The sequence below is a fragment of the Plectropomus leopardus genome, chromosome 17, assembly GCF_026936395.1.
Source record: "Plectropomus leopardus strain MGB_pleo_1.0 chromosome 17, ASM2693639v1, whole genome shotgun sequence".
Classification (NCBI taxonomy): Eukaryota; Metazoa; Chordata; class Actinopteri; order Perciformes; family Serranidae; genus Plectropomus; species Plectropomus leopardus.
The window spans coordinates 21,571,133-21,594,081 of NC_142192.1; the positions used below are offsets into that span (position 1 = coordinate 21,571,133).

Genomic DNA, 22,949 nt, shown 5'->3' on the forward strand with positions numbered 1-22,949 from the left:
ATACATCATCAAATGCCGAACATGGTTACAAGTTGGAAACTTTGTGGGGATGATGTTGACATGATGCAACATCAAGTTTAACTGCACCATTGTAATAGTTTAACTTTCCACTAACTGCAAAATAACTTCTGTTTACAGGAAGCTTCAACTTCACAGCAAAAATATCAACACCTCCGGCCTGAGACGAGCCGAGAAAAATAAAAGCACCATGTGGATCTGCTTTGATTTATTTTATTGTAACAATAATTTTTTTAACTCTAATATAACAGTGCTTAATTTGATTTTATATGACAGTAGCTACTTTATTTAATTTTATTGTAACTCTAGTTTATTTCATTATTTTGTATTTTAGTAGTCTACAGTAGTTTAGAGGAGATTTAAGAATATCAAGAAATATATCATGCATCGCATTTTTTTTTTTAAATCATAGTGGTGTTAATCTGTGAGATTATCTCATAAACTTTTATTTGCCAGTGAGTTTATTTCCTGCAGTTGTCCAAAATCCAATGGAAAATCCTATTGGCTTTTTGTCGAGGGAACCAGAGTGAAGCTAACTTCTGGGCTGGCCTACAAATAAAAATGTCCTCCCTGCAGCACTCTGTGTGCCCAGAAAAAGGACAGAGAGGGAGAGACAGACTTGATACAAAAAAGAAAGAAGGAATGGTTGGAATGGATAAACCAGATGACAATGACAAAATAATGACGCTGGAGTAGAAACACCTTGAGGCATGAATATATGAAGACGAAAAACACCAGCAAAAAGTGCATGGGGACAAATACGAGACAGAATGAAGAGTGGAAAAAAACATGAGGCAAACTAGGACAGCAAAATAGACGGCGTGACTGAAAGACAGACTGACAGATTAACTAAAAGAGACACAAGAAAGAGACGGGGACAAACAAAGAGCGAGCAAGAAGAACAAAGGATGAAATGATGTAAAGGAAGAGAGTGGAAGGGGAGAAACAAGGACAGACTTGGTGCCAGACAGAGGAGAACGAGGGGAGAGGGAGAGAAAGACAGGGAGGCAGAATTAGAAAAAGATAGAGGAAGGCAGTGCGCATGCTAAAATAGGTGGCAGACTCTCGTCAGTGCAGTGACCTAGTCGCGCAAGACTGAGGAATTCTCCCTGTCGACCCGAACACATTCCTCCGGTCCTCAGACATTAACCCATGCCACACCACCGTACTGTACTGCAGTGGCTCACATGGCGTCTCTGTCACTGACCCACGAAAAACATCACTAACAGTCTCAAATACACACATGCTGCTGAGTCACCATTTATGAAGCAGCATTAACATTTCCCACTTTGAGTAGGTGCTGCGAATTAATCTGGAAATCGAATAAATGACCTGCAGTGTATTTACAAAGCTCGTGCTGACAGTGGAGGCAAACTGCTTCAAATCTCTGAGCAAACAACTTCGACAAGAATGGAAATATCAGGTAAAGTGCACAGCTCAACTAGCTCTGAATCAACGGTCTTTGTGTGCAAAGGGCCCTGCAAAAACACATTGTGAAAATATCAGGGCAAGAAGGGCTCTATTGTGTCGCAGAGGCAGAATGTAGCTCTTATTCTCCTGCTGCTGGACCGGGGGCACAGGGGTGACATCAGCACAAAGACAAAAATGTAATGTGAGGCATCTCCAAAGCTAGCTTCTAGGCGAGACCACAGGCCGCTCTTTATCCCCGCACTCTCTCACTTTTCAGCAACATCTGATAATCGGGACGTGACCAACAGATGACCCTTCCACTTGTTGCTTACTAAGATAAGTCACAGCCAACAGTGTTACACCAAACTGACTCAAAAAGGCGTGTCAGTGAAATGAGAGATTGCCTGCGAGCTGCTTTAACAACGGCCAAGTTAGCAAATATCTGTGAGGTTGATCACGACAGAATGACTCAGGGAAGAGTAATTCAATTATTCTGATGGTGCATTGACGTTTCGATCGGGCCATAGACTAAAATGGCTGACCAAGTGTTCCTGAGTGCTGAGTGCCATTAAACAAAACTCTACTCAGTAAAGCACTTGATTTTAAACAAACCTATACTTACGCTCAGTCTAAACATAGATGTACACAAGCGTTAAGGATTTGTTGTTCATTCTGGACTCTTTTTGAGTTAAATAAATGTACAATAAAACTGTCCTTACCTTAGAAAAATCTTCGGTTAAAAAGTTTGGGTTGTCTCAGAGGCTGAACCTGAAAAACAGACATAAATATACATTATTTGCATCGTAATTAGTCCGGGGATTTTAGGTATTCTGTAAAACATGATGTCCTTGATATTATTTATGAGCTAATTCTGTATTATCTGTCTTTTATTTGTCTGTAAGCAAGCCTGAATCCAGCCCCATTCTTCACTTAAAGTCATGTCACCCTTGTGGTATTTAATTTATGATATATCAAGATCTTTTTAATGCTCCATTTTATACAACACTTCTAAATGTTGCAGGCATTTTATTGTACTAGTTGTATTTCACACCAGGCCTGCTAGGCTGTTGTACTAGCACTTGTCAGTTTCCAGCTGGGAAAACACAAATTCAGCAGCACAAATTCAAACCTGCTACACACAATGGCAGCTTGCATGGGAATTCCTGAGGTCTGTTCAATCCATTAATGTATGCTGCGGTTAAATGTCATCAATTATGAATGAGAAACACATGAGATTCACAGAGAGCTGGTGGAGAATCATGGATCACGACTGCGAACTGTGGTACCTCGAATATTATGGGAAAATATGCCGTAGTTTTGGGCAGGCTATCTTTAGAAGTTTGCACATTTTTTAAGCAAAGACATGAAATTCAATCAGAGTAAATGGTTTAAAGTTAATTAAGGACATAGAAGTCTTAAGTTTAAACAGGACGAGGTCTGTCGAATTTCACAGAAACGTAAAGACAGCCTGCAGCAAACTGTTCCTACTATAGGTGAGGTTATTCTGTTTCCTCAGCCTTTAGGTGTCAGGCACTTACGTCCATATGTGTGAATACTGCAGTATCTTTATGCAGCCGGGGCCTCTTCCCCTTTAAGGCCCAGAGTGTGTTGACCCTGCCAGTGAGTTCATACCATAAGCAGACCCATATAGCTTCTCCTCCAGAGCCTCTGATCACGACCCTGCTGAGCTGCCGCCTCAGTTATGTAAGATTACATAACGCCAGGTCTGTCTGAGTAATATTTCATAACCTGGGGGTCCCACTACACTGACATTACCATCAAATCCCCTCAGGAGTGGAATCAAAGTTGCTAGGCAGGTTTGCTGAAAGTCAAATTTGAAAACAAAAAAGCACGAGCTGGTGGTTCTGGAGGGGGGATTTGTCTCTGTTAACCATCTTGTATCTTAGCTGAAAAAAAAAAGGTAGGACGTTTAGGTCCTGCAAAATTTTGACATCAAATAATTTCCCTTCATTTTATTGAGAGCTACAGTGGAGGTCACAGAAAGGTCGAGCCCGGGACGCCACTACACAAAAGCGTCCTCCCTGCTTGGTTCATCACAGAATGCAGTGATTCCTTTCTGCCCATAAAAGTTGTATTATTGTGTATTAATCAAGTCACTGCATATGAATTAATTTAGCACACATGTAGACACTGAATATTATTACAAAACTAGGCCAATAGCTGTTATCTAACAGCCTCGGCTATGCAATTAGCTTCTGTTTTTCCCCATATGTATTTTTTAAAAGGTCTGAGCTATTTTTAATCCAAACTTTTTTTTTTTGACGATGTCCTCACATAACTTTAATAAGCGTGCTTCACACGCAAACAGGTGATACACAAAGACAAAACACAAACGACCAGCGCAAACAATCAAAGGGTTTTTGAGCTCTTATAGAAACACACATGTAAACACACACACACACACACACACACACACACACACACACACACACACACACACACACACACACACACTCCCCTCAGAACGATACCAGTGGACAATCTTAGATTCAGATAACAACTGTGACAAGTAATCGAGAAAATGCGGACAGAGATAACAGGAGGCTATGTAAATATAAAACACAGAGCAGACGGATATATAACACAGGAGAGGAAAAAAGGGAAGGGAAAGAGATGCCAGGAGATATCTGAGGCTGATACCACGGGAGAAAAAGGTATACTCGATGGAGGTTACAGCAGATGGACTGCAAATGGACGAACATTTTATGCCTCTTTTCAGGCCCATTGTACTTACAGTACAATAACGCGTTCATGTAAGCCACTATTGTCGACATCTTTACATAGCAGACATGCAGTAATTTGCATCAAAGCCTCCGTCTTTACCTGCAACTTCACCGCATCAAACAAAAGTAATCTCGTCCAAATGTGCACGCTATTGAAAAGAAAAAAACTTGCTGACTCCAGTTTATTACTTAGCTTACGCCCTGAATCCACCTTTATCTTTGGCTGATACCGAACCACATCTTGGACCGTGGGTTTTGTCTTTACAGGCGGACCAACAGATAGATTGGGGATACCCGGATGAACGGATGGAAGATGGGATAGAAAAAGGGGGAGAAGCATGGGAGGAGTGAAATATGCAATGAGAGAAGAAGAAGAAATCTCGCAGTACTTACAGCATTTTCAACTCTCTGTTTCGGCTAGGTCCGACGTCTCGCCTTTCATTTTTTGCTTATTTCATTACTAACAACATCACACAATCATTTTATGGATATGAAACATGAAACGTGATTGTGCGACTCCGCGCATGCGTGAGCAGGAGTGACCATCCACCACTGCCGGCTCCGTTAACTCTAAATCACACCCCGACATACTAACACACACATGCACGGACACACGGATACACATGACTAACACAGATAGATACACACAGAAAATGCACACACCCTGCCTCCTTCATATGCTAGCCTCCCATGCATGGGCCCCCCGAAACCGGGTGACTCCTCAGTGATCCCTTTCCAAAGCCCTCATCTAAATGTGAGCAGAGGTAATCCTTCAAGGAGAGGCAAAGAGAACAGCGATAACCCGCGATAAAGAGGAGCTGAAGGAGGAAAGAGAGAAAGACAGTGAAAGAGGGGAGAGAGGTGGAGCGCGAGATGGGATAGACGAACAGGATGGGGGGATTAGCAACCAAGGGAACACATTTCTCAAACAAGGAAAAAAAAAAGAAGTTGAAAAATGAAGTGAAGGCGAGGCGGGGGAGAGGAGAATGCTTTAAAGGAAAAAAAGGAAAGGCAGAGAGGATGCATGTATGGGAAAGGAAAAGGACGTACAGTATACTCACAGATGAATGAGAGGGTGACCCGAGAAGTGATGAAAAAATATGGCAAAAAGCAAAAATCAAAGGCGACCACGGAGCGCGAGCCTGAGTTTTCTCGAGAAGTCCAGTTTCTTCTCATTCTGGAGTTTTGTTTTTTCTCCTTTTTCCCGCGATTTTTGCCAATTCCTGACCGGCCGTCCCTCCTTCCTAAGTCTATCCCCTACTGGTCCCCCTTCTCTTCTCTTCCCCCTCCTGTTTTTCTTGCCAGTGCCGGTACTCTTTCTCCTACCTCTCTCTTTCTCTTTCTCCCGCAGACCATGCTCTCCATTTTCCCCTCATTCTTTGCCTCTGTCCCCTTCATCTATCCTTTCATCAGACACTCTTTTCCTTTTCTTCCACCCTCAGCTCCCGCTTCAGAATACAGATACGATCTCTAAACTGAGGTCGAGTTCTTATAAAACTTGTTTAAAAAATACTGCAGAGGAGTAGAAAAAGCTGTTAACAGGAGAGGACAAGCGATTTGTGGCATTCAGTCTAACGTAGGCACAATCCACGGCCTGAGTTTTTCAGGGGCGCCACGCATAGGAGGGGTGACGGTGCGTCCGTACATGAGGGCTTAACTAAAAGCAAAGAATGACAAGCAAAAACATTTTTTTTTAAATGAAGAAGTAAAACAGAGCTCGTTGTGGTCGGTCTCCAGTGAAAGTGGATAGTAAGCGCGCGTGAGGGGAAGGAGTGGGAAGGACTCCGGGGTGTGTGTGTGTGTGTGTGTGTGTGTGTGTGTGAAGAGGTGGGAGGAGAGAGAAAGGAGAGCCAGCGAGAAGACAGAGAGAGAGAGAGAGAGAGAGAGAGACTGGGGGTTCATGGAGAAATATCCAAGAGGGAGGGATGGAGGAGGAGTTGGTTTGTGGGGAGAGAAAAGAGGAGGGGGCAGGAATAGGAATACATTTTTTTGGTCTTTTTTTTTTTTTACGCTCACGGTATTTGAATTTTGTCCTTTTCAGTTTTTGTCCCCCCCTATTTCACGACTAATACCTCATCTTTCCTTGAGAAGAAAATAGAGAGGAAGAAAGAAGAAGAGAAAACGCTACTGTGTGCTTTGTCTCCCGCCCCTGCCGTTCCTTTCCTGGTTTCCTTTTTGCTCCGACTCTCCTCTATTCAGCCTATTTTCTGCACGTGCACTTGAACTCTAAATCCTGTTTGCTTTCCCCTCCCTCTCGCTCTCTCGCTCTCTCTCTCTCTCTCTCTAACTGCGCATCTGTGTGTCTCTGCCTCTCTCTCTCTCTCTCTCTCTCCTCGGCAGAGGCTTGAAATAGTGCTAGCAGGCAGGAGAGAGCGAGCGGGAGGGAAAAGGAGAGGGCGAGGGGGACAAAAAGGGGAGAGAGATGTTGAGAGGGGGGAGGGGAAGAAGCTTAGACGGGCTGACATAGAGAGCACAGGGCTGCTGTGAGTGTGTGTGTGTGTGTGTGTGTGTGTGTGTGTGTGTGTGTGTGTGTGTGTGCGTATGAACATGTCTGCACATTTGTAAACTCACATTCATCTACCTCGGCTTTAGATGCAGTGTTTCAACACACTGCTGGTAATCTGCATATCATGTTAGCCTACATAGCAGAGAAGAAATACATGATTTTTTGGGGTTCAGAGAAAGAAATAATTAAAATGGTAAGATTTTCTGTATTTTCTGCAGTTTTAAGTGTCAAACTACACCTATAACAAACGCCTGAAAATTACGCAATGCTTTGGAGACAATATAATTAAAGCTGCAAGGGATGACTGGATGTTCATTATTAATTAATCCAACTATTATTATTTCCTTGGTTAATCATTCAGTCACAAAATGTGACAAATAATGAAAAAAATCTTATCTCAAGCTACCAGAGCCAAGAAGTGATGCCTTCAACCTGCGTATGTGTTTGAACTGACAATCAAAACCCTGAAGGGATTCTTGCTACAATGAAATGAGACAGAGAAAAGCAGAAAATAATCATATTTAAGAAGCTCTTATCAAAGGTTTCAAATAAAACAATAAAAAAGACTTTTTTTTTTGTCTACTGACTAATCAGTTAAACAACTCGACACATGTTTCTGTGATATTTATTTTAGACTTCAGTGCTAGCCTGCAATCATGACATGCACACATCAGACTTGGCTCAGACTGTATTTGTAAATGATTGTTGGTATTTTCCCAAATAAAATGTTGATTAATTGATAAGTGCATCCACTTAAAATAAAACATTACAATTCTGATTTTAAAAAAGAATCATCTCATTCAATTATTGAATGTATTGATTTAAAAATGTTTGCTTTTTGTGTTTCACATCACTATAGAAAGACTACTCTCCGGGTTAATTGGCTATAGGACAGAATACGTATCTGATTATTGGCATTTGACGTTATTTTTACACATTATACACAAAATAATTAACTACTTTCAAGTTTTTTGAAACTACAGCTCCTGTAAAAACTTTTTTTTTCTGCAGTTGTGCTGAATTTAAACTCAGTTCACAGGTCACCTGCAGATACTGTTGCAGGTCAACAGTGGGTGGCTTGAATAATTACTTTTAATATGATTTCAGGAATTAAGGCAAAGACTGGAGAACGGGGAAGGATGGCAGATCACTGGAGGTCAAAAGAGGAATTTGCTACAAAGCTAGTCACCTTGATTAGGAAGCTTTCTTGCTTTGCTGAGTTTAGACATTATTGCATAGGTGCCATGAATGAGTGATTTTATTAATTAAATACTGACAGTAGTCATGGTCACCTTGGAGGCCTGGCACTGACCTGAATCTAAAAAGATGGCATGTCATTCCAGCTATGCATCAGTGATGAAAAAGCTATTATATTCAATGAAAAGTGTGGTCATCTCATGGTCATCCTTTAAAGCATATCATAATTTACATGAATTTCTGAATTTATTTTGATCCATAAGCTTATTTTATACATGTACTGTGTCAGTCTAAGTCAAGGGCCTGATACAGGTTATTTAAAAAATCATATACAAATGACACAAACACAACATTTTAATCTTTAAGTGTAAAGACTATTCAACTTTCCACCATTCCTGAAACAGGCAGCCCTCAATGCACTGTAAAAAAAAATCCCGTAAAATTACATTACACTACTGGCAGCTGTAATTGCCAGCATACTACCATAATTTTACAGTGTCACAACTGTAAATTACGTCAACAGTATATTGCAGTAACAATTATTACAGTATTTTCCAGTAGATTTTGAGGTTTGCAGTGCAATATTGGCTCCAAATGGCATCAACATTTACAAAGTTTGACTGGACTCTATTATGGGTAATCTGTGTAGAGTTTGGTCGTATTAACAGCAGTTTTCACAGTAACAATTTTCCCATAAAATTACTGGCAGCTGTAGTTTCTTGCATGCTACCGTTATTTTACAGTGTCACTGTGAAATAACTATTTCAACATAATATTAACATTAAATCTATTACAATATTCTACAGTAGAATGTAAAGTTTGAAGTGTAATACTGGCTGCAAAAAGCATTACAATTTACAGTGTTTTACTATATTTTTCCACACACTGGACATTACTGTAAGAATTTTGCTGTAGTTTTACAGCAATTTGTTACAGTGTGTCCACTTTATGCCTCTTTTCTAGCCATATGTGCTACCTTGCAGAAAATATCTAGTGTTAGGTAACCGGTTGTTTGCTTATTTGCCATCTGTTTATGAGAAAACATCACCTGCATGGCTCCTTCTTAATGCATGTCTACAAACAGTATGATAGCCCTGCCATTGTGTGAAATGAAAATAAATGCAAAGTGATCTTGCTTGATTAACCAATAATGTGTTAATCATGCAGTATATTTTGAAAGGCAAGTCGAGGGCTTAAAATCAGTCTGAGGGCCACAACTTTGTGCAGCATCAAAGAGACAAGCAACATGAATAAGGATATCTGCAGGCAGCAAAAGCTTTTTGCTGATAAAAACAACAACTATGAGGTTACTAACCATCCACTGATGGTGTCTTCTGGTTGCTCTCTCCTCCTCGCCTGCTGACTGCAGCACACTTCTTGAAAAGCCTTTGCTGAAACAGAGAAATGACCAGACATGTTTCACAGCACCACCCTCTGCTGGGATTCAAGAGGAACAGCTCACATCGAGCATCACAGTGAAAAGGCTCATTTTAACATTGTTTAGCCATTAATTTGATACACACACCAAGCATACGGTATGTTAAAATATTAAAAGTGAATATTATCGTCACTGTTAGAGTTAATGTGGTTTAAGGGCTGGGGTATGGAGGAATTTAGAGCTGCTGGTGAGGTTAATTCAGGCTACTGTATCATCCTTTCCAAATGAGGGCAGCCTCCCCCTCCATCACTCCTCAGCATCCTTCCCTCAGCCGCATTAGCTAACATCGGCTAAACTTCATCCCAAACGGGACCTGCCACCTGGCTGTCGGCTTTACACGTTAGGATATACAAAAAGTAAGATATTTGCTATCACTGTTTAGTTTATAACTAGAGCTTTATGTGTGGGTAACTGTCAGAGACTGAGTGCTGTCAGGGTTTAGCTAGCTAGTTAGCAGCTAATGTTAGCAAAGAGTTCAAACGGCGTTTTTGGCAGCTAAATAAAGCCATTATGTGAAGATTTAGCGTTTAGTTTTAAGCTCACCCTGGTCTCCGTTTTGCTTTTTCAGATGCCCAGCGTCACGGTGAAAGATGTCAACCAGCAGGACTTTGTGAGGGCTCTGTCAGCTTTCCTCAAAAAGTAAGTAAATCTCACAAACCAGCCTACACGACATGACTGGCTGATATCCAGCTGTCAGTCAAGCAGGCTGATTGTGAATGTAAATGAGGAACAACGGCTCAAAAATAGCAGCTGACCTTAATGTAGTGAGAAAATATGTTTTGTTTGTATTTATTTAAAGCCGGAGTTAATGATTTCAAGTGTCAATTTAATAAAATAATGTCATTAATTGTTTATTTATTGAAACAAGATGGGAGGGTTCTTTAGAAATGCACCTTGGGCCCACTGATTGATTTAGTTACACTGTAAAAAAAAAAAATAATAATAATAATAATAATAGTAATAATAATAATAAATAAAAAAAGAAAGAAATCTGTTGTTTTTATTGGAAAAACTGGTTGCCAGAATAATTATGTAAAAAGAAAATACAGTGACGATGTAAACAACTTTACAGAAATACTTGAAAATGTAGTTTAAAACTCTGTAATTACAACATTTTTAAACTGTAAAATTTACACCATCTATTTGGAAGAAAAAATAAAAATGTCTGCAATTCCATCACTAGTCACCTTATATGTAAAAATCTTCAAATCAAATTAATTGAAAATCTACACATTAGAAAACCATCATTTCTTTTTCTTTTTGTCAGTGTTCTTATATTCATGCTAAACACATTTTGTTATTTATCTTTTTAGAATGAACATCAATAGGGAAATTCAAGTTTTAAGGAATATTCAAATATAACACTCAAATTTTTTAAAATCCATTGTAAAATCCATTTATACACAGTTAAATCTGTAAAACATAACATATGAATTTGTAAAATGTAACATGGTTTCTCATTGTAAAGAAAAAAAATGTACCTGTAAATTCTACTGAGAAATATAATTATATCAGGATATTCCTACCTTAAAATTAAGTTTTATTTGGTTCAGTGCTTTACAAAAAAAACACTGAATTTTTTTCCATTTACAGTTTTATGATGTCATGATTTGACGGCTCTCAGTATTTGGCCAAAAAAATATATGAATTATGATACACACAGAACAAACATTAGGACCAAAGAAACAACCGATCTCTTTTTTTGTGAAATAAAACATATTGAGAAAAATGGCCTGTTTAAAAAACAGACCTTACATCCTTAGTAACTTGTAAAAGCACGACATATGCAGTGTCAGATGTTACTTCAGTGCATTTTCAAGTATGTTTTTATTAAAGAAAAGAGTGTTGACCACAAACACACTCATCCAATGATGAATGATGATAATATCTATGCAAATTGCGTAGTAAAATAAAATGAACACATAGATACAATAAAATTAAATAAAACATGTACATTTCCATAAACTGTACTCACACATCAGCAGTTATGCAATGGAGACGTTTTCAACAGAAACCAAGCCAAATCCTATATTGTGCTGATTAGTCTTGTAGTGCAACAGCAGTATAAAGTTTAAAAATACTTTCTTAGTGCAAATATTGAGGATATGTGATCCACAAAAATTTGGCTGTGAAATTGTCCATTTTTCTCATTCCTTTTTTTCTTTAAACGTGTGAGCATAGGACCAAATCGAGCATTGACTGATCACGATTATCTTTCATGAGTTTTAGTCATATTTTTAGTTACATTTTTCTTTTAGTAAGGGCGTCATACTCCTCGATGTAGCCCAGACCTGCACATAATGTTTGCAGGTATGATTTGCAGCATTGTATCAAATTACTTAAACCTGCAATTGAGATCACACAGGCATGCTCCTAATTCAGATTTAATTTTAAGGACTATATTTGGTTCACTATCTTTTAACATAAGTGTCAAATTGATCTCCTTTTTATGCTTCTAGAAATGAGAAGTTAAACTTAATTGATAATACGCAGGGGAATAGACTGTCACAGCAGCAGAAGTACAGAATCCAAACGTACAGCATAGAGACAGTATATGTATCTCATTAAAATTACTATAAACAAAAGGAAAGGTACTAATTACACCAAGATAAATAACTTTAAAGTACTGATAAAAATAACAACAATGTGAGGAAACAAGGACTTTGCAATGAAATATACAAAAATTGTACTTGGGGAAATGAAATTGGATGAAGTGTAAAGTATCTTGGGTCTGCAGTCAGCAGTGTGAAATGATTAAAGAAGTGAATGTGGGTATAAATATTGTATGTGGGCTACAGTGTATGTGATAAATCACAGTAACAGCCTGGGAGTCAGCGGGGATGCTGAAGCAGAACTGAAACTCAGTGCCGCAGTTTCCTTCAGAGCCTCCTAAACATCACAGACGGCAAGCTGCAGTGAGACAGACCTGACTGCAGACAAGATGGCAGACGTCAGCCACGATGGTCATTCCTATACAGGATATATATGTAAGAGGAGGAAGAAGAAGACAGTGCCAGCGTCTTTAACAATAACAAGATTTTTTTTTTTTAAACAAGAACAGGTTAATTATCTTCAACTTTTAATAACTGAAAGTAGGTTTTAAAACTATCATTCTCTGTTGCTGTATTTAATCATATTAAAAAAAATGAACAAAAGATGATGATCAGTATCTATACCAGTGGTACTCAAGTTACGGCTCGCAGGCCAAATCTGGCCCTTGATAGGGTGCTAGGTGGCACCTGAACCTTTTTCTAATTCACAGTAAAATAAAGTAATTTATACTGGGACATGTTTTGTACTTTTAGTATACATATGGTGCCAGGGTACATAAAACGGCATCAAAATAAAGCTTAATTATCATAAATGTGTAAGTGGAGGATCCCCTGCAACCCCCGATAGAGGTCCTCGCTAATCCCCTAATGTTCTAAAATCCTGGCTCCGTCCTTGCTGCGTGTCATTCCCCCTCTCTCTGCCACATTTCCTGTTATTCTACAGCTCTCCTATCCATAAAGGGAAAAAAATCCCCATAAAAATAATCTTAAAGAAAAAAAGAAATGTCCTAAAATCCTAGAAACGTCCCAAAATCCTAGAAATGTCCCAAAATTTCAGTAACATGTATGTGGCTGCTGCGACAGACCCCTGGCCTCCTGTCATTTTGCCCCTAAGTGCCCCCTAAGCAAAGCAAGTTGAGTATCCCTGATCTATAATTTTTATCTGTTGTTGTACTTTCTCTAGTGTGACAGTTTTCCTTAAATAAATACAGTTTATCTTATCATGAAGATCAGTCACAACCTCTTTAAAAAGAATTATGCCTGTGGGTATATTGATATTATTTTCACGGAAATTTCCAACACTTATGCAGGCCTCCTTTATGAAAAAGACAAACGGTAATGCTAACTGTGAAACAGCATGGCTATGTCTATGTACTGGCACTCCCCCACAGACACACACTGGGAGAGCTGCAATATAATTACTCTCACAGTAATAAATACAAATTAGTACATAAGACATACTGTATGTGCTGAAAGAATCCCATTCTCCCGTACCTTATGTTGTTTGAGAAAACAGCCCAGTCAGTTGATTCATCACGTCCACTGATAATTGATTTTTCAGGTCTGGCAAACTGAAGGTCCCAGAATGGGTTGACACTGTGAAGCTTGCCAGGCACAAAGAGCTGGCTCCCTGCGATGACAACTGGTTTTACACCAGAGCAGGTTGGTTATACTGGAAATGTTTCCCCATACGTCAATTCATCTGCAACGGCTAAAATGACTTATCGATTTTAATTGATTCTTTTTTCTCTTTTTAAGTATTTTACAAAATATAAATACCAAAAATCTGATCTGTGGGTGTTTTAACTGTTGCTGATACACAATTAGGAATTAAATGGTAACAGCTTGGGCTCCGGGCATGTGTCTTTTCTTGCATTTTATTGGCTAAACAAAACAAATAATTGCTTTATTTAAAAAAATAAATACTATAATATAATAATACTATAATAATATAATAAAGAATACCGCTATTCATTACTTAAAGCCTTAGTTAAATGAATATAATGTTTATGAGCATTTGCATTGTGTCAGTTATAATATAAGATATGTTGTGCTCAGTACCATTGGTTGTTAAATCTTCACATGTCAAAGATTGTATGTAGATCTCTTCTATAAAATTTGGTTTCAGGAAGCCCCATCTAATTTTGTTTTTGTTTTTAAAGGAACACTTAACTTCTCAAATGGTCATTTTTATATCAATTACTCATGAAGAAAACATTGTTTTTGTCACATGCCACCGCAGTGAACAAAGAGCCCAAAAACTGGAAACTTCTTGATGAAATTAAATTAGGAGATCACGTTTAACAACAGCAAAACTATATCAACACATTTGTTTACAAACTCACACAGCTTGTGCAGTATAATCCAGGTCTCGTTCATCGAGTCGTATGCTCAGTCATGTGCATTATTGCAAAAAATGTTAGTATTTTAAGTAAATTTGCATGAGCAGTCTTTTGCCAGGACAAGTGCTGTGCTGTTTACACAGGAGCGTTTTAAAGGTTATGATGCAACATTCAAGGTAATAAAGCAGCAAACAACTATTCACTATGCCAATTGTTCCTTTAAGTATGACTTCACTGTACATTAAACAGTCCTGTATTGTGAAATTAACAGTAACGTTGACTTAACCAACATCAGAGCAATGAAATACTTAAAAAGAGAAATACATAAAATGATCTATATTTTCCTGGACACAGTCTCTGGAGCCTGGATCCCATTTTAGGTTACAGCTGTGTAATATTTGTCAGTTATATCATGTGTAGATTTTCTATTACTTGTGCAATCTATACAATGCAAGCATATGCACACAATCCTCTCACAGCTGCTGTGTGTGTTATCTATGTGATATATTGGGCCCACATAACATATGAGTCTGCAGGGAAAAAATGTCACACATTGGATAAGCTGGAATGTTTGATTTCATGTCTTTCGGCTGAACAAGTACGAGTGTTTCAGGTGATAAAATGAGGATACATTGCAACATATATACTGTTTGCACTTCTCACCAGCATCCACAGCTCGTCACCTGTACCTGCGAGGAGGGGTCGGCGTGGGCTCCATGATCAAGATCTACGGAGGGCGTCAGAGGAACGGTGTGTGCCCCGCCCACTTCAGCGTGGGCTCCAGGAACGTGGCGAGGAAGGTCCTCCAGGCTCTGGAGGGCCTCAAGATGGTGGAGAAGGACCCAAATGGGTGAGAGAGACAGAGAGAAAGGAAAGCTGTGTTAAAAAAGATATTGTGGTGATTTAAACATGTGACGTGTTATTTTGACATGTGATTACAGTGGACGGAGACTTACCCCTCAGGGCCAGAGAGATCTGGACAGGATTGCTGGTCAGGTGGGCTGCTGAAATTTTATTACCTACATGAGACAAATACTGTATAACTCCAGATAAGTTATTAGAATTTTTTTTTTGTTTGTTTGTTGGTTTTTTGGCAAATTTTCTGGTAATTTTCTTGTACTTTTCACAAACAAACCGAAATGTAAGGCAGAAGACTTAACCACTGGACTATGACACAAAATATATAATAAACAGCATATACATAGACAAATATACATTTAAACTGAACACAAAACACAACAATAATTTCATACCTGAAAAATTAGTCTTGGCAGAAAACCTTTTACAAGTATGAGACATCAGTTTGTCCTTTTGCAGGCAGAGAGGGATCATCACCGAGCAGGTGAAAAATGAGTTGAATTGTCCCGTCTCATTTCCGATTACTGCAGTTAAAGATGGTACAATATCTACATGTTGCAGGACAACCACAGCTCTCCCTGGCTTAGTCTTGGCAAGGTGCTGGAAACGTTCATAAGTCCAAACTTGCAGCAAAGACTTCAGCACACTCTGCAGTCGCTTTATTCTGCGCTGTCAGTCAATCAGATCTGACATACACACACACACACACACACACATGAATTAACAGGTAAAAGTCACCAATCCCAGTCTAATCACTGGCAGCATGCAGCACATCTGTGCCCAGTCCTGGTGGTAGAAGCTCCACCTCTTGGGAATTGTAGTTTTTAAGTACTGAATGGAGTACTGTGATGCATACGAATGGAAGCCATACTTAATTTAATTACCAAAATACAAAAAAGTGATAGGACACAGTGAATACAGAAACATATACAATTAGGAAGCACCTCATAATAGTACCAAACATTTTCATTACATAGTAAATGGGGTTTTGAGAAGGATCGGGCTGAAGCCATCAATTATCAGACATATGTTGCATACTGCCAGTGATTAGACTGGGATTGGTTACTTTCATCTGCCTGTCCATCCTTGTCCCTTGTTACAATTACCCGTGGTCTCTCCTATTTATTGTCACAACATCCGTAAATCATTTTTATGACCAGTTGCACGCATTTCCCTCTTTAATATGGCTGCATCTTTATCCCCCTGCTCTCTCTCTGTCTTTTCCTCTGTATGTTTAGGTTGCCTCAGCAAACAAGAAACAGCGAAGTTTACAAAGCGCCATCTGAGCCATCTGAGGGATGCATGTAAAGAATCCAGACACATAATGCAGTTATGCCTCACTGCTTATTTACTCGAGTTTGCTTGTCTCCCACATCGCTCCAGTGACGTCCAGAGTACAAAAGGCATTTCATAGAGATGCATGTGTCTGTAGTACAATAAATTAAATATTACACATGGATGTTTTGCACAAGTTTTAGGGTTGTCTTTGTTTGAATTTCAAGACAGCAGTGGCCTTGTGACAGCACAGAATGAATACAGAATATTACCAAGCAAGAGCATGCTAATATTGTTTTAAAACTGTGAAACTTACTGTAGAAAAAAAACAAAGTCAGTGGATGCTGATGTATATTTTATTAATTTATCCTCTGAGTATTATGTCTAAATATGTTATTTATGAAATGTATATGACTGAATACATGGGGTGTTCCAAATAAACTGAGGATGAACACTGAGTATGATTTTGAAATGCCAGCGTGCACATGGGGATGTATGGGTGTGTTTGTGTGTGTTTAGTTGTTGCGCATGGTGTTGCTGATCCAGCTGTTGAAGCGGCACACGCGGGCGTAGACGCTGGGGTGTCCCTTCATGGCGCAGTCGTAACCCCAGGACACGACTCCCTGCAGCTGACCGTTACACACCAGAGGACCACCAGAGTCTCCCTGCAAACACACACGGAGGAAGAATAACCAGTTTAAATGTTACCGTAAGCGGTCATAATAAATACATAAACACATACACACTCTGTCATCATGGTGAAGAGCAATAGGTAACAGTCACAGTTTGCATTAAAGAATAACTTAACACCAGCGTTTTGCTGCCCTCTCTGTCTGAAAGTTTTAACCCTGTTTCACCTTTGGGTGTGGTTAGAAGAGTGTAAAAATCTATATCAGCGCTTTAGTGATCCCCGGGGGGAAATGAAGACACACAACAGTTGCTCTTATGATGTATATAGACACAGAGAAATTGTAATAATAGAGAGAAATGAATGTATTATGCTACAATATATAACACAATATAATATAAATATAATATAACAAAGACATATGTTGTAAGAAAGAGAAATATAGGAAAACGTACAAATATGTGCAAACGACACATGCACAAAAATGTGCACAAGAAATATAAGAAATATGTACAAATCTGTGCATTGTACTACAAGTGTGCTAAATATAAATGCAACAGTAGAATAGGTAAGAAATATGACAGTATTTTAGAGTTGAAATATTGCATAGTGTTACAAATAAAATCTATTATAATTATTGCCATTTTTTAAAACATTTTTTCTAATTGTTTTTGATCAGTGTTGGGAAACTGTGTGTACTGATCGATGGTTTTTCCTGCATGTCTCTCTTTTGTTTAAAAAAAAATGGCATTTTTTGTCATTTTTCAAAATCAAATACACTCAAATCAAGTTTTTTTAAAGGACAATTCTATATAGTGTATGTTTAAGATGAATTAAAATTGCATCAATCACAGACATGAAAGAACACAAGAGGAGGAAGCATGTTCAGAGGGTTAAGATGTGTCTCTTGCAATACTGTTTCATCATCTTCCTGCAGTCAGTGATACAGACACAGCAGTGGCTGTGGTGTAATCTAAAAAGTGGGTGCCCTTAAAATGTATTATTCTGTTAAATTAATATGTATTAAAGTGGATATGTGCATCATTTGCATTTCGGGAGAAAAGTGTCAGTGAAAAAATAACTGCTGTGGTGTGAACTTCTGTGTGCTGTTTATGCTGCTGGAAGAGATGCACACTCATGCACCACCTGACTCCCCATGTGTTCACAGTGGTTCAGTCCAACTCACTTGGCAGCTGCTGGCACCCCCATGCATGAATCCGGAGCAGACCATGTTCTCGGTGAAGAGGTGGGGGTAGGCGTTCCTGCAGATCCTGTCATCGATGATGGGCTGCCTCAGACACTGCAGCCTGTCTGGGAAGTTGTCTGCGGAGAAAGAAGGCAAGTCTCAGTTACTGCACCTACCACTCTGTATGACACGTTTTTAGGAGTATAAATCGACTCCTATTTTCAGATTAATTCTTTGAAAAATGCTAAATGTTTGGTGGTAGCCACCTTTCCAGTGGTAAGATATGTAGCTTTTCCCGTTTTCATATCATTGAAAACTGAATACCATAAAACTTCAATTAATAACCTGGCTATTATTTGCTTAAATCATTGAATTATATATGGGACAGGCTTTTAGTTCCTTTCACACAAAACTGTTGCTCGGCAAAGATGGAAAATACAATCAATTTTTTTTTGACACTTTGAAACTTGGGCAAATTTTATTAATCCATTAATTTATTTTTTTATAAATTCCAAAAAAATAGGTAAAGAAGGTAATGAGCAACAAAAGAGGAAACAACAGAAGAGCAAAAAGAAAATTATCTGAAAATCTACAATAAATAAATAAAAAGATAGTAAAAAAAAAAATTAACTGAATGATTGAATTTTGGAGAACCTTCCCAAGCTCACACTGTGTGGCATGTTCATATTGACAAAAGCTTAAACATATATACATTTTTGTGTGAGTGAACATTTTCTCTAGCTGGTAGCCAGTTTTATACATCCAAAGAATTTCTTTAAAAATGAACTGCATAATAACCAGACTGAGCCTCTAATTGAGAAAGAGGCTATTTAAATGACATCTTATCACAATTTTCACTATTATCTGACCTTTATAACAAATAAAGTCTGGTTGCAGCTGTTTATATTCCTTTGACTGAGTAATTATTACACTATGAGTCAGCCTACATCATCACTTCTTCTCCACACTCACTTCCATTGGCGGAGGTGTTGCCCCACCCGGACACCAGGCAGTTCTCGTCAGCCTGTGGGCAGCGAGAGGGCAGAGCCACGGTCTGGACGTAGTTGTTGAGGGCTGCAGGGCGGCTCAGTTTGATCAGCATGATGTCGTTGTCGAGGTTGTGGCTGTTGTACTGTGGGTGCTTGATCATCCTGACGCCATCGATCCACTGCTCGGTGCCCTCATTCACAGCAATGTTGTGCTCGCCAAGACGGACCTGGATACGACTGAGAGAGGAATGAAAGTTAGGACAGCTCAAAGGTCTGTATTCTTAAAAATGATCTCTGCATGCTGTGTAAGTTCCTGTTATGATGCAACATTTCAGCTTCATAACCTTTTTTTTATAAGAGGGAATTATCATGTTTTGTATTATGTTGTAATACCATATTTAACTGTTGGGAAAACATATTGACCAGGTACACAAATATTAATGCATATGGGTGAATTGGTTTACATTGGTCTATAGACCTAACAGGGTTGAACATTTTGAGCTAAGTTTGCAACAGAACATTTATAACTTTATCAAATAGTTAGTAGTTTACATCCCATAGACCAACTTTCTTCCTAATTTAGGCTGAGTGGAACTTTAAGTGTGTGATTAATACCATGAAACCTGAGAAAAACGGGCATGGATCAAAGCTCAGGCTCACCTCACTTTCCTTTGAGTTCTCTCTAAAAAATGATGTTGCAACAGCTAATGTGTCTCTTTTTTAGACTTTATGTGTTTGTGTTTACTTCATTAACTCAGGGTTCCTTCAGCTTAAAGAAAAATGGATTTCAGACTTTTTTAAGACCTTTTAAATGCTAATTGTAATGAAGTTGAAGAACAATTTTACAGTAGCCATAATTGAAGGAAGAGAAATCATGAACTGACATTAATTACTTAAGATTTGGGAGAATTTTGCCTAAAATCTATTGTGACATAATACATGACATTTTGGTAGTTTTAATGCAGGAGGCATTCTGTAAATTCTTTTTATTTATTTTTTTCAAAGTTATCAATTATTTTGAGCTTTTACAATGCATAATCAGAAAAACAATTCCTAAAGCATATTTAAGACTTTTGAAAGCTTGATTTAAGACATTTTAATTCAATTTAAGGCTTTATTTCTAGATAAATAAATGCAATGCCTTTTAAGACTTTTAAAGGTCTTAAGGTTTTATTGGTGAATCTTATGTTGTTTCTTCATTTGAGTTCATGATACTGCACTAACTTGTTTCACTTAAACTCGTTTAACGTTTAAGGTATGTCAACTTTATCACAATTCTACAATTACAGTAAAAACTTAAAAGTTTATCTCTTGTTCTCAACTTAAACTGACGTGTTCATGTTGTTGTATGGCTGTATGACTACAGAGGGCAAAAGACCAATAAAACCCTGGTGCTGATGCACGATCACTATTTATCCTTGCTTTGCTTGCTTTGATATTCAGAAATGTCCCATGTATTAAAGTCAAAACCTTCAATAAAACTTGCAGGGCTCCCAAAAAGAAATTTTGACTCACGACTTGTAGCAGTGAGCAGCAGACAGCACCCACTGGCTGGAGATGAGGGATCCACCACAGAAATGGTATCCAGCGTTCAGAGACACCTGGTAGGGAACAGAGTGTCTGGGACACTCGTACCCACCAACAATCTTATCATCAGCTGCAGCATCTGAAATGTGACATACATAATATGAAATACGGCCCAAAAACACAACCATTGCCATGAATAACACAAATATGCAAAATCCATAAACATTTTAGCAGTTAAAACCATTTCAAAGACAAATAATAATAATAATTTGGTTGTTCTCTTACATGCCGCTCCAAGCAAAGCCAGGAAAATCAGGGCCTTCATGGTGACGATCCTCTGAGTGTAAGAGAAAGTTCACACTGTAACTCTTTATATACACCTGTCTCGCCCTTACGTTCACAAATTTCTCAAGGCCGCAAAGGCATAACGTAAAACTCTGGGAAAGAGCCATGTGGCTGATTTCAACAAGAAGTCCTTGAATAACATTAAACCTAAAGGATAAAACTCCCACGCCCCTCTGATTGAACTCTGATTGATCAGTGCTCTTGTTATGTAATCAGAAATTATATAACTTCAAATCTGTCTGTATGCGTTACATTAACAGACATCTGTGGGACTACATCTCTGCACCGCTCACACATTCAATTTATATTTCATACTGTGAACTTCTGCAATTTTTTTGACAAATTTGCACATTTTTACACTTAAGGCCTCTAAAAACTGCAACGCTCTTGTACATATTTTTGTAGGTTTTTTTTACAAATATATTTTAATGCGTTTTTCTTCTCCATTTTCTATTTTTCTTAGCTGTTTTCTTTACATTATGTACTAATCATCCAAATCCAATTCCTCAAATGTTACAATCTACTTGGCAGTAAACTGGATTCTGATTCTTATTATTTTATCAAACTCCTGTTAAGTGGAGGAGCAGTCTAATTTTAGACGGTGCTGTGTCATGGAAGAAGTGTCACATTTCAAAAAGTATGAATATTTGCCCAGAAATACAGCAGCTTACTTAGTCTGTCCATATGCATGATGCCAGTTTGCAGGTGTTGCTGGTCTCAACTCAGCAGTGCGGGGACATTCACTAAGTTTCTCAGTAATCCATAGAAACCTGATAAGACTGTTTCAAAAATTGCAACACGAACACTGCAGCAAAAGACAAGGTAATGGAAACAGCACTGTGTATATCTGAAGTTACCCAAACAATTGGCACCAGGCCAGATCCAGAATTTCTCAATGATATAGAAAAGACAAAGTAGAGAAAGAGAAAAAAGTATAGATCTGCTTCTGGCCCTTTTACACTCTTTATTTTTCTCTACTAGCTTTGACAACATCGTGCCGGCTGCTATTGTTTTCACCTTGTGAGTCTCTGTGTCATCACGGTAAAATGTGATCCTAATGACACCAAATGAGCAGCAGGAAATACCAGATTAGCTGTTTTGAGTATTCTGCCGGGTGTTAATTTGTCTGTGGATGGATTTTGTCAACGCAATAATGTCACAACAGTGCAAGATATAGTCACAAAACTGCACACGTGTGCAGTTGCGATCAAAATAAAGACCAAGTTCAAAGATGGATGCGGTCCGCACAAGAGGGCCGGAAATCCGAGTAAAGGATGTCGTGTCGCCCCCCCCGCTATATGCTGCTGGCTCAGGAAACTTTACAGGTGAGTAGTGCTGGACGGTATGGACTGAAAATTCGATTGTGATATTTTTGGGCTCTATGTCAATATACAATATATATATTGATATTTTTAAATCTCCTTCGTTAATGCTAGAACTGGGAGACAGAATTTTTTAATCAAATTCCCTCTTGGATGTGACATTACTGTAGTAATGGCTATTAATACTATGAGAAAATATGAACACACTACCATTTTTGATCAATAATCCTTAGTAATGTGGACATAATGACTGAGTGGGTAAAGGCAATTATTAAAACAAATACAATCATCTGATAAGTTGAGAATAGCACATTTAAAATCAGGAAAAAACACACCATTTATTCCATTGCACGATACATCAATATCCAATATCTAAGACGACAAATTGTTTCATATCTTGATAAAACATAATATTCTTTATTATATTGCCCAGACCTGCAGGTGAGCGGTGGGTTGCAGGTAAAGTTTAACCAGTAGACCCTTTTTTTATTTGCCAATTTCTCAGAGGACTCTGGCTAACCAGCTAACCAGGCTGAAGTTTTCAAATGGAAACATCGAGGAAAAGTGTGATGTGTGTGTAGAAACGTGAGGTGCTTCCGGTCCAGCTGTGGA

At 38.5% G+C, this 22,949-nt stretch overlaps 2 protein-coding genes and 1 long non-coding RNA gene across 5 annotated transcripts in view; 1 reads left to right on the top strand and 2 right to left on the bottom strand.

Moving 5' to 3' along the window:
- Positions 1-15,858, bottom strand: part of LOC121957564 (uncharacterized) — a 40,534-nt gene extending 24,676 nt beyond the window's left edge. Inside the window, exons 1-7 of one of the 2 annotated variants that reach the window (XR_015779399.1) lie at positions 15,461-15,858; positions 15,164-15,226; positions 14,897-15,083; positions 13,360-13,507; positions 9,857-12,283; positions 9,191-9,266; positions 2,148-2,196 (exon numbers count right to left, since the gene is read on the bottom strand). This is a non-coding gene — a long non-coding RNA (uncharacterized LOC121957564). The remainder of the gene's footprint in view (positions 1-2,147; positions 2,197-9,190; positions 9,267-9,856; positions 12,284-13,359; positions 13,508-14,896; positions 15,084-15,163; positions 15,227-15,460) is intronic. The other variant, XR_006106792.2, reaches the window with a different exon arrangement.
- Positions 9,510-16,798, top strand: LOC121957562 (small ribosomal subunit protein eS19). Its single transcript, XM_042506192.2, has 6 exons — positions 9,510-9,669; positions 9,882-9,952; positions 13,427-13,527; positions 14,874-15,057; positions 15,149-15,203; positions 16,304-16,798. Exons 2-6 carry the CDS (start codon positions 9,882-9,884, stop codon positions 16,349-16,351), a joined length of 459 nt encoding a protein of 152 aa, XP_042362126.1. The 5' UTR covers positions 9,510-9,669; the 3' UTR covers positions 16,352-16,798.
- LOC121957561 (trypsin-3-like) lies at positions 16,761-21,372 on the bottom strand. Of its 2 annotated transcripts, XM_042506191.2 has the most exons (5): positions 20,956-21,372; positions 20,659-20,809; positions 19,127-19,380; positions 18,155-18,291; positions 16,761-17,005 (listed from the first exon to the last, which is right to left on the bottom strand). In XM_042506191.2, the coding sequence occupies exons 1-5, from the start codon at positions 20,993-20,995 to the stop codon at positions 16,856-16,858; spliced, it is 732 nt and encodes a 243-aa protein (XP_042362125.1). In that variant the 5' UTR covers positions 20,996-21,372; the 3' UTR covers positions 16,761-16,855. The 2 variants fall into 2 exon arrangements, with proteins under 2 accessions (XP_042362125.1, XP_087946176.1); XM_088090050.1 differs by lacking the exon at positions 20,956-21,372 and having other exon boundaries at positions 20,659-20,864.
- Positions 21,373-22,949: the final 1,577 nt, after the last annotated feature.